We start from the raw sequence: 12,597 nt of genomic DNA, 5'->3' as shown, positions 1-12,597 counted from the left end.
GTAACTATTGTCTGCAACATAGTTCTTGAAATTTCCTTTGAAAGTTGAAGGGTTGTGGCACAAATACGTCTGACTACCTTGAACTCCATATAAGCTTCCGTTCTACTAAAAAGTCACAGCATAACGAGTAGTAGCTTGTTTATCCTCGGTGGTGTATTCGCAGCTCGAAGTAATGATATAGTTACTGGAGTTAAGGGGTTAGTGAACCTTTCATAGTTTACATTATGAACTGATCTTAGACATTCATTAAAAATAGTTGTGAAACATAGATAATCCTTGTACTCTATGTATGCGTTATATTACCTATTTTCCTCTGCTAAATGATGAATTTGTGTGTTTGCATCAGGCCAACAGGGGACACATGTTCCCGATAGTTGTGTAATAAATGTTTTAGCCATATGGTCGCGTTTTTCCGTAATTTCAGCTTAATCAGGGGAAAAGGTTCGATGAGACCGTTCTAACATGATAAAAGACTGGAGGTTAATTATACTCTATAACCAAACTCTTACGAATCTCTGCTAAATATCCAGAAAGTTTATTGTAGTCGTTGAGGTCCAACAGAGGCTTCTGGGAAGGGTTCTAAAGAAATGTTGGTCAAATATGTCATTGGAGTACGAGTGAACTCCAAGTTTTCTACCTGGTAAACTATGTTTAGTGGAGTACTCAAATTACAATTTCGGGGACAACGTTGTTCCTCCCTTATGTAAGTGACCTTTCTAGTCCCTTATCATAGTCGCTTTTCTTATATGTTGAGGATATCTAGATATGGAGAGCGACAAAAAGTAAAGATGACAGTTTAGAGCTTCAAAATGACCTGGAAAAATTATCTGAATAGTTTAAAATTTTTCAATTGTTGACAAATGCTTCCAACTGCATTGTGATGTATATTAATCACCGAGGCACTGACTTTCGCCTATTGTCCTGTAGTGGTATTGGTCCTAACCATACAGTCCTCAAGGCTGGACATGAGATAACCTGGAAAAAAGATATTCAACATTTAACATGGAGAGAAGGCCAACAATGGTGAAGCCGGGGGAGTTATTTCAATTCAGTAAGATGGTATCACTCAGCCTTGCAGACGTGGTCATTTTTGCGTAACTTATCTCTTTTATTCAAATTAAATATATTATTCTATCTCCAGCCTACATATGTTCTCCAGAAGTAGGTAACATCAAACTGTTGATGCCTACAATAGAACGAGTCATTGTAGACAACGATGTGACTTCCACGTAAGATCTTATAAATGAGGTAATCACATCATGACAAGTCTACAATTTCAAAATTAAGTCTATTATCGTAGTAATACTAATAACAAAGTAGACCGAAATTATACTACCCCTCGTGAAGGAACGTGGGCCTCCCACCAGCATTCTCCAAACAACTCTGTCTTGGACAGTCATTTCCAACTGTTTCCAGTTGCTATTCATCCTTCTCATGTCTGCTTCAAACTCTTAACGCGCTGTGTAGTTTTGTCTTCCTCCTTTCCATCCCTCTTCAGGATTCCAAGGTAGGACTTGCCTCCTGATGCAGTTTGGTAATTTCCATAATGTTTCCCATTCACTTCCAACGTCCTTTTTTAGTTTCCTCTTCAACTTGGAAGCTGGCTTGTTCTCTCCCACAGTAGGCTGTCACTGGTGGTATCCAGTCAACAGACATTGAGTATCTTACGTAGACAATTGTTTGTAAATACTTGTACCGTTTAGATGATAGCTGTAGTAGTTCTCCACGTTTCAACTCCGTACAGTAGGACTGTCTTGACGTTCGTACCGAAGATTCTCTCTTTGATAATGGTTGACAGTTCTTTTGAGTTCCATATGTTCTTCAATTGTAGAAGTTCTGCCCTTGTTTTGCCAATACTCGCCTTGACATCTGCGTCAGATTCTTCACATTCATCAATGATGCTTCCCAGGTACGTGAGTGTTTCCAAATCTTCCAGAGTTTCTCCATCAAGTGCGATTGGGTTGGCGTTCTCCGTGTTATATATGAGAATCTTGCTTTTTCCCTTGTGTATGTTGAGGCTTATTGATGTAGAGGCTACTGCTACATTAGTTGTCTTCGTCTATATTTGTTCGTGTGTATGAGATAGGAGGGCTAGGTCATTTGAAAAGTCCAAATAGTCTAGTTGATTCTGAGATGTCCATTGTATTCCGCGCTTCCCCTCAGATGTCGAGGTCCTCATAATCCAGTTAATCATCAGAAGGAAGAGGAATGGGGACAGTAGACAGCCTTGTATGACTTTGGTTTTATTTGGGACACGTCTATCATCTGACCTCCATGAATAACCTCGCACTGTAGTCCATTGTATGAGATCCGAGTAATATTGACTATCTTCTCAGGAACTCCACAGTGTCGAAGAAGGTTCCATAATGTTCTCCAATTCACTTTGTCAAATGCTTTCTCATATTCAATGAAGTTGATGTGTAGTGGCTGATTGTTCCACGATGATCTGTAGTTTCGCAAGTCGGTTTGTACGCGACTGATCCTTATGAAATTCAGCCTGTTGATCTCGAATTCGGGCGTCTACTGCGTCTTTTTGATGGAGTTTTGTTTTCCGAGCTGAATGGTCGCGACCAAACAATCAAAATCATCCATCTGAGCTACAAATCTTCTCCACTTTCTACTGCGTCTTCCATCCGGTTCAGCAGCACTCTGTTGAAAACGTTTCCCGGTACTGACAGAAAACTGATACCTCTGTAGTTCTCACATTTGTTCAGATCTCCTTTCTTTTGTATCTTGATGGGATATCCTTCTTTCCAGTCCATCAGTGCTTATTCTTCCTCCCAAATCTTCCTGAATAGGGTGTGAAGCCTGTTTGTCGTTACTTCTGTGTTTGACTTCAATGCTTCAACTGGTATATTATCAGGTCCTGCTGTTTCCCACTCTTAATCTGTCTGGTCGCCATCCTGATTTTTTCGATCGTTGGTGGAGTGACATCTATACGAAGGTCTGTAGGTCCTGCTTTGATATCCAGTAGATTCAATAAGGCTGGTCTATCCAAAAGTTCCCCGAAGCATTTTACCCAACTGTTCCTCTGTCCTTGAATTTCAGTGATTTACCTGCCTTCTTTGTCATTGACTGGTCTATCTGGTTTGCTATATTTTCCTGCCAGTTTCTTCGTCACATCATATAGTCGTTCCATATTTTCTTCTCTTACGGTCTTTGCTAGTTCTTTCACATATTTCTGCCTGTTGGCTCAAATGCTCTTTTTCACTTGCTTGTTTGCTTCTGTGTATTCAGCTTGCACCTTGACTTTCTCTGTTCTTTTTCGGCTGTTGTTAATTGCTGTATTCTTGTTCTTCCTTAGAAATCCATTTCTTATGATGATGGTTGTTGCGGCCCAGCACCTGACACGTTGAAGATAATACCTCTTTGATCCCTTCCGAATCGTCCTTCACGGTCGTTTCTCCTTCCAGTCAATCTTCTAAGGCTTAGAACCTGTTGTCGAGAGTTATCTTGAATTGGTTGAGTTTGTTAGTATGTCATAGGAGGGCTGTATTGAATGTTTGTAATGGTGTTTCCCCAGATATCTAGCTTTTCTTTAGCTTCGGTTTCGTCTTGGCAACCACAATCAGGTGGTGATCTGAAGCCATGTCAGCTCCTATCCTGGTTCTCACGACGACTATCAACTTAACCATCGAATTACCAGCGAATGGGATTCATTAACTCAATGTGTGATTGATGCTCCATCTGTCGATGCTTTCAAAAGAAAGTTGAGTAGACTGAGGGACCATCACTGTAATAAGTAACAGAAGCCACCTAGTCTCCTATCCCCTCCAAACTGAAGCTGTATACCGAGCCGAGTATACTAAATATTAGACATTGAATACCAGATGAGTGCCCCCTAATGACCTTCTCCGCTCACCTAGACGACCATCCAGATCTAGCGCTACGCACCTTTTACAGAAAAAGGTAGGTTTTAAGCTGTCGTTGTTTTGATCCACCTTAATCCTCTATACAGGCCAGTAATGCGTAAGTACTTATTTCTGCTGATGGGTTTAATTTGCTTGGTCGTCTACATAATCCAGTCATATCACGATTTTGTAATTACTATAGTAATTTATATGTCCCGCAAGCAAATTATTGTTGTTTAGATATAAATAGTAAGTATTTATAAACATCCATACAATAAAGAGGAATAATTATACATGCGGAATGATGGGAGGTACAAATGTATGTTTTTACATATATTCATGTTTGTGTATGGTAGATGGTGATTAGGCATAATCCAGCCTTAATCTTATAGGTTAGCTAACAACGTACAACAAACTTCTCTTACAATCATTTACATTTGAAAGTTAATTTCAACCGCGTCTATCTCGTATAATATTTTGCGTAAGAATGTCACTCGCTTATATAAAAAAACTCATTTCCACTGAACAGTTATTCTTTCTACTGAGACCCCTTCACCGATTCCTTAGTTATATGGAAAATAAAACCTTACACCTATGTGTACCTGTCCAAGCTGCCACACTCTATCACCACAGCGTGATGCTGTAGTAGTGGGAGTAGTAAGAGTATCAGTGTTGGTAGTAGAAAAGATTAGACATAGACGATGTAATTCGAGAAAACGGATTCGTGAAATGTTGAAGTGTAAGATAGTCACAAAACTTTGTCTCTAACTGCAAAAGAAAACTGGGTGCAGCTACGCCATCCTGAACGATTTGGAGTCGTTAGTTTTGTTTGTAAATAGTTATCACTCGACCACTTTTGGTTCATAATAATAACCATTTAGTCAGTATATTTCACACCAGCAATACTGTCATAAACTTCTGTCTGACTGTGAATGTTTAGATTGAACGAGCTTTTAATTTGTAACCCAATGTATAGGAATTGTGTGCTTACGTTAGGTGACTATTTCACAAATCTGATGATGTCGTAAGACATTGGGTTTCATCATCAGCATAAATCTTTAAAGTTTATTCTCTTAATTAGACATTCAGCCTGTTTTTTATTTTTCTGACTGTTTATTACAGATTAAATTTATCAAACTGTGCACACAATCGGGTAGAATGAATTCACGCTATAAACAATGAAAGTTTACACACAAGATCACATGATTTTTTTTTCTGCAAATAGTCCAATTTGGTTTCGAGAATCCTAGTCTGTGAATTACTTCTAAAGAAATTATCTCTAAGCATGTTAACAAGTTATGTAAATACAAAAAGGCCAACAATATTTAATTGTCGAATCAGTAGCAGTAGTAGTAATAGTAATGAAGATAAAAGTATTGATAATAACTGTAGTAACCATTCAGCAACCAATATTATGGCACAGTTTGTATGTAGTCGGTCGAAATCTATTCAGCATACTAGTAATATCAATACAGGTACTGCTTCTTCTAATACCAATACTACTGCTACTCATATTTCTAACCATAATAGTGTCGTCGGAGATGGAATGAACAAATTTACTAACACTTTAAATAATCATATCCTGATGTCAGATCCATTTATCGACACTAACACTTCTACTACACACGCTATTAATCATATTAATCAAGAATTCGGCCTGAAAAACATTTTAACGGAGCGGAATATATTTGACAAATTTTTAAGTTGTTTTCGCCCATTTATTTATCTTATTCAAAAAGAGAAGTCCTTTCCCTCATCAGATCAAGGTGAGTTTCAATTGGTTTATTTTTTATAAACTCAAATCTTACTATCGTTATGTGTTATTCTGTTACATTTCAATAATATCGGTAGTCAATTTAAAACATTATGGGTTTACTAATTTGTTAATTCATAGGAATACAATGTCCCATATCTTGGCGATAACCATCTACTTAATTATCGAGATTCTACTGTTTGTTAACATGAGTTGTGACATTTGGTTTGAACAGTTCTATGTAACACTGAGTAATAAAATAGAATAGTTCACACAGCACAACTAAAGTATTGCATGATACGGTGGGCTGATCAGACGTCGCCAAATGAGAAGGCCACGTTATTCCAATCAAAAATCTCTTAATGACAAGTGCATGTTATTGGTCAAGAAATGATTTCGTTTCATAAGAAGTCTATATATATATATATATATATATATATATATATGAGTGCTTAGGCAATTGCTTCAGTTTAATCCAATAAACTTCCTGCTCCATTCCTAATCTTCCCACTCAGTAGCCCCTTTGGGGCTTGCGTATAGAAAGTTTCTGTATCAACATCAAACTTGGACATCGTTTAGTGAAGCACTTTTATTTATTTTATTTATTTAAACACATAAATATTGGTACAAAGGGGCGCCAGATATATATGCTCCACACAAAAATTGTCATTTCACTTTAATTGTGTGAGGTCTGTGGTACTGTCCGGGTGCCCAGACCGAAGCAGGTGGTTTTCTTAGGGGACCACACCCGGTGCCTTTGACCTAAAAGTCTGATCCACAAGGCAATGGAGCATCGTAAGGAGATGCAGTTCCATGGTAGCCGGTGACCAACGATTGATTCATACACCATTTGTTCCCTCAGGATACTGGAACCTATGTGCACCATTGGTTTGGAATGTGGGTTTTCCAACTCCCCTAGGTGGAGTTTTCGTGTCCACCAACCCAGTTAAAGCACCGGTCACTCGCTTTTCGTCCTCTCAATTTCGTAAACAACACCCGTGATGCGAGAAGGCAGTGAGTATGACTTCCCGGGGAGAGGCTATATACGCGTAGCCATGTGAGAGCATTTCGAGAGGGATGGTGGCCCCTCCGCACTCTCAACTTCAATAAATAATGATTACTAAACAAATTTTAGAGTACAAAATCAACTTTATGGAGGTCAGTCTACTACTCTATCATTTCAATGATTTTAGCGATTACAGTTTTCCTCATAAGCAACTCTAAAGATCTAGTTATTGCCAAATTTGCTATCGAGTAACCTTTTAAAGTATAATATCTGGAAGCCCCCGAATGCCCTGGTACAGTCGAGAGTGGGGAGAGTCCTCTCTCCCTCTCGAAATGCTCCCATACAGCCACGCGTATATAGCCTCTGACTGGGAAGTCCTACTCACTACCTTCTTGTGGCATTACTGTTGTTTACGAAATTGAGAGGACGAAAAGCAAATGTCCGGCGTTTTAACAGGGTTGTCCACCTAGGGGAGTTGGAAAACCCTCATTCCAAACCAATGGTGCACATAGCCTCTAGTATCCTGAGGGAACAAATGGCGTATGAACCAATCGTTGGTCACCGACTACCATGAGACTGAATCTCCTCACGATGTTCCACTGCCTTGTGGATCAGATCTTTAGGTCAAAGGCTCGGGGTGTGGCCCACTAAGAAAACCACCTGTTTCGGTTTGGGCATCCGGGAAGTATCCTAGCCCTCACACAAATCAAATGAGATTTGTGTGGCGCATATGTATTTGGTGCCCCTTTGTACCAATATTTATGTGTTTAAATAAACAATAAATAAATAATAATATATGGAATAAATTTTTCTGACTATAACGCTGTGTTACGAAAGTATTCTTTTCAATTTGCTCAACTGTTTAATTCTCATTTATTCTAAATAGATCTACCATGGGAAGTCCCATTTGAATCAGTGACCGATTTAGTGTGGATCGGGTCTGGTGCACAAGGTGTGGTTTTTCGTGGTTGTTTTCGTGATGAATTGATTGCTGTGAAAAAAGTTAATAAACAATCTGACACAGATATTCGTCACTTACGTTATTTAAATCATCCGAACGTTATTAAATTCAAGTAAAAATGATTTTTGTTTAGTTTTTATTATAATTAAATATCAAATTCTTTTGTAATACAATTTCATTATTGATGTTTCTGGGAGCATCTTCCTTCCTTTCTATTTGTGTTAAAGACCAAATGTAGTTTCAGTCACCGACTGACATCAGGTAGTAAACCATTAATAACAGCAATTTAATGAAAAATTTATTTGTCTCAACGAACTCTCATTAAACGCAGTATTTACTCTTTGTGAGATTGAAAACAGAACTACAATAAGGTACATTATCACTGAGCCATTGAGTTCAAACTTCAGTGATTGACAATTTCAAATTATTTCGTAGTTTATATCATAGACTGATCTTATTAAGACAAGTTTTGAAAACCAGGAAGCATTACACAACTGCTTTTTCCTAGCATCGGACTCCTTAACAGTGCTCATCCTTAACTCTGCTCCAGGGGATTGAACTCAGAGCTGTCAGGTTTGTTGACGAACACTTAATCTCCAAATCACTGATTTTTGATCCAGTGGTTTAAATTTCTGACCGCAGTTCATCCACGATTTTAGGTGGCCATCCATTATCATTGGTGTGTAACTGCTTCACTCCCATTATAATTGATCTATATTGAACGTAACTTCTAACTAAAACCTCTAGAAATTAGTCACTATTGTGAGCAAATGATTAATGTTAGTTTAGAGGATTTGTAGAAAATGTTTAAATTTGTGGTTTACATTACGAAATATTAGTATGAACTAATTGGATAATCTGTTGAAATCCATAGGATGTCAACGTTTGTAATGATGCAGAACACTGGATAGTCGTTTTCTCCTAATCTCGATAATTTCTCAGTATATTCAATCTTATAACTAGCTTTGCTATCTCATATGGGTCTTATCAACTGGATGTACTTGCGTCCGTGTTGATTTTCACTCCAGGACTCAAACCCACTACCATTCTCTCCAAATGCCCAACGTGTTATCCACTTAGTTACAGAATTCAGATAGCCGCTGACTTGCGCAACAGGATAAATTTTAAATAATTTATGTCGGTTATTTAAATCTTCCCGTTGATTTTGGGGACTACAACCAATAAGTCCCTGGATTCGAGTTCCTGAGTAAACATCAACTCTGGGATATGGTAGGTATATCAATTTAAGGAGTCCTGGATTAAGGAATTTCCTGACGGCCCGACAGCATGACCAATGATCTCAAAAGACATCTGCTTGATGCCGGTCACACGTAGCCTTTTTGTGAATAGCTCTTAATGTGTTAGCTCCATATTTTACACACCTTACCACCGGAAACGTAAATTCATTTAGCAATGTTAGGTATCCTATTTCTAGGACTGACTTTCCCTTACTTCCTCCTTTTGCTGTGGAAAGACAGAATTGCTGCCAATACCGGTTATCTGAGTAATACATTTCACTTCCATCACTAAGTATGGTCAGCAGTACGATCTCGCTCGCGAAACCTAAGCTGCTACTTTTAATCGTACCGTTTTCTAACTGATCTGCCTGCCACAATAGGACGTAAACAAAAAATTCCACCCAATATAGCTCAGTTTATTCATCACGAAATACAAGACTTAACACCACGTGAAGGTACCAGGTACTGTTGAAACACTAAATGACTGCGAAAATCGCATTTACAAAGTCAATACACAAGATTCCACTTAATCTCCTTTTACTAAATTATATTTGAAGATCTAATATCTCCTACAATAACACTATAAAATGTTCATATTTTTCATACATTTTTTCGTATCATTAATTGATTAATTCCAGAGGAGTTTGTGTAGAACAACCGTGTTACTGTATACTTATGGAATATTGTCCATATGGTCAATTGTATGAAATAATACACTCAGGCAATCCTATATCACCATCTTTAATTTGTTCATGGGTTAAACAGATCGCCGATGGAATGCATTATTTACATTCATGTAAAATCATTCACAGAGATCTTAAATCACCAAAGTAGGTTTTATACGGTATATATATATATGCAATAAAATGTGTCCGTGTACACATATATGTGGTGCACGTGTTATTATTTAAATTTTAAAGATATTATCTGAACCACGAGGCCTCTCTTATACTCCATATCTATATTTCACTTCGATTGTATTAATAAGGTAGTAAATCGTCATCAACTCAGGTGATTAGGAACATATGTTGCGTATGTCCAACCACCGTCTACCTCGGCGGACGATGTTTTCTGGTGCAGGTGTAGGCTGGAGGAAAACTAGGGCCGACAAAACCAAAACATGAGACCAACAGTCTATAAAGTCGTTTAAAATTGGACTGAACCATGTTAACAGGTGTAGATGAATCGATTATGGTTCTTATGATTATCACGATCATTGCTTGGAGACTTTGAATGATATAAGAAAATGTAAATTAGTGAATTCAAAAATTCCGAGGAATTCAGTAGCTTAGAATCTAAGGAAAGATGAAGAGTGGATGCATCTTTGTGATTGCAAATGATCTTGAGTCATGTTATTCAAAGTCTCGCCTACTCCACAAGTGACGCAACTTAACAAAAGTCAATCGAGCTTTCTAAATGTGTACCGAGATTTCGTGAGATACCAGATCAATAGCTCTGATGTGACTTTCAAGATAAGTGAAGCAGTTGATGCGTTCAACTACTTCACTCCCTATCATTAATTTAGGCGCCAACTCAAGCCAATCCTGAAGTAACGTTCTAAATTTGAGAGCGAAAACCACATCCCAAACATACTTTCATTGTTGCTTGAAGTGATCAGAAGATCTCATTTTATCACCAAGCAGAACTATATCATTTGCGTATTCTTAGTCAACAATTGAATCTAGCGGTAGATGAACACAATGAGTGTGAAGAAATCTAAACAGTGTGATAGCAATGATAATGAGACATATTAAGGATTGGATGTATCGTACGAAAAACCAGAATGGAAATGTATGGTGGAGTACTGGAACTCAAGCTCTAGGGAAACTTAGAGGGTTAATACATATCCGCTATTCTAACGTACTCTTAACTTTGTCACTAAAAATCTCCAACCACTGATCTTACTTATTACAGGAACTTCCAAACAGGTAATCTGCATCTATCAACACATCTTAAACCATCAGTCATGGACTTGATGGATTAGTCCAACGTCTTGATTTGGTCGACTCTTGATTTCTTTTAACCTACTCCTATACTTGTAAATATTGCACTTTGAGGTAGTCGGTGGTTAAACATAGGTAACAAATGTCTAAACTACCATATCAGTCAACTATGAATCACATTTTCATCAACCGTTTTGACATTTTTGCTTAATAACGTTTGCCTATCCTCAGCACTGCCTACTCAGTCTTTCTATTATAGACGAGCAATGCTTTGAAGACATATGTTCTAAAAAATACAGCCTACGCTCATACTTACACACACCACGTATCCTAATATACATTACTATAATCATGGTAAATATTTCTAAAATGTTATTGCTTAATATTTTCTATCTTACAGTGTTTTAGTCGGTTATAATCACGTATTAAAAATATCCGATTTTGGTGCATCTCGTGAATGGACAGAGAATTCTACTAAAATGTCATTTACTGGCACTGTAGCTTGGATGGCACCTGAAGTAATACGTAATGAACCATGTTCATTTAAAGTTGATGTATGGTAAGTTGTTTTCTTATTTTGAAGATTAAATGTGAGAAAAGGGTATACTTTATTTTAGATATCTATCATCTGTACTTAATAGTGTGCATGTACGTTTGAATAGCTGTGTTATAGGGTTTATAAGGTAATATATATTGTTGAGTCTTGATAAATACGATTATTTTTATTAAGGTTACCGTTTGGTCCATACGATACTTACTAATTATGGAACGATTAAGCTATTTTAATACAAATGATTCTATTGCAGACTTGTTAACTGATTTGTCAAGCAGACCCAAAGATGGATTCTTATTTTGTGAAAGAAGGAAAGTGTTGGTAAGACCCAAAGAATTTCTAAAAAAGAAGCTCAGAGGGGCCCTTAAAGCTCTGGGAAACATTTAGACCCATTAGTGTGGAGTAAAAGTTTCTCAGAAAGGTCTAAAAACTGAAGAGCCGCATTTCTGATTGGCTGATTACTTATCCTGTTAATGTGGTGTGTGCTACTTATGTCGACATAAGTAGCATATATCGTGAGTCAGGAATAGAATGTTTGGCAGCAGAAGGTCGAGAAGGAAATAACGGGAGCAGAAAGCGATCGGTATGGAAATGAAGGAACGGTGAAGTCCGAGACGATCGATTGACATTTGCAAAGGAACAGTCAAGATTGAAACAATTGATTGATATTCTGCAAATTAAGCATTTGCTGTTTGGTTCTCAGATTTGACTAAGAGATTCTGTAATTTTGTGTTTAAGTACATTCGATTGTCCCCACTAGCGTTCTTGTTCACTGCATTACTATATTCAGTAGGGTTCTAGAACCTTCCAGAAGCCAAAGGCCATTTGGAATACTATAAATACCCTCAATTTTCATCCCATAAACTAATTTTAGAGTAAAGCATTCTTTTCACACTTCGCGCCTTTTCTCTCGTGTTCAAGTCGTCGTGTAGATTTATCCTGGGTTTATTTAGAGCTTGGGAAACCGATTCAAGTGTTCAAACAGAAGATTGATCAGTAACGGTAGTTCCCCACGCAATACTTCAACAATTAGTCACCAACACAGTATCAGCAGCTTATATGGTAACGAAAACATAACCTTCAAGTATTCAGAAAATGAACGAACTTACAGTATTGGAAACCAATCAGAGACAGGTAAAGGTTACGTGAGAAATTGAATTGGAAATAAGAATACTTACAGTTATCGTTTCTAGCAAAATTTTAACATTACTAGCGAAAATGGAATTCTCCAATGAATTTTGATTGAAATCGTGAACCAATTTATGTTAGACCACCATTGAAAACCTGAAAGC

General features: G+C 37.5%; 1 protein-coding gene across 1 annotated transcript in view; it reads left to right on the top strand.

The window, feature by feature from the left end:
* Positions 1 to 5,136: 5,136 nt before the first annotated feature.
* Smp_125370 (serine/threonine kinase) overlaps positions 5,137 to 12,597 on the top strand; it is a gene marked incomplete at both ends in the record, with an annotated part of 41,730 nt that continues 34,269 nt past the window's right edge. Inside the window, 4 exons of the mRNA XM_018794313.1 lie at positions 5,137 to 5,617; positions 7,497 to 7,683; positions 9,448 to 9,639; positions 11,153 to 11,311. Of these exons, the coding sequence (XP_018648738.1) occupies positions 5,137 to 5,617; positions 7,497 to 7,683; positions 9,448 to 9,639; positions 11,153 to 11,311 (1,019 nt within the window). The remainder of the gene's footprint in view (positions 5,618 to 7,496; positions 7,684 to 9,447; positions 9,640 to 11,152; positions 11,312 to 12,597) is intronic.

Source organism: Schistosoma mansoni, chromosome 1 (assembly GCF_000237925.1).
Source record: "Schistosoma mansoni strain Puerto Rico chromosome 1, complete genome".
NCBI lineage: Eukaryota > Metazoa > Platyhelminthes > Trematoda > Strigeidida > Schistosomatidae > Schistosoma > Schistosoma mansoni.
Note: the sequence above shows the minus strand (reverse complement) of the source record. Positions and strands in the feature narration are given on the sequence as shown.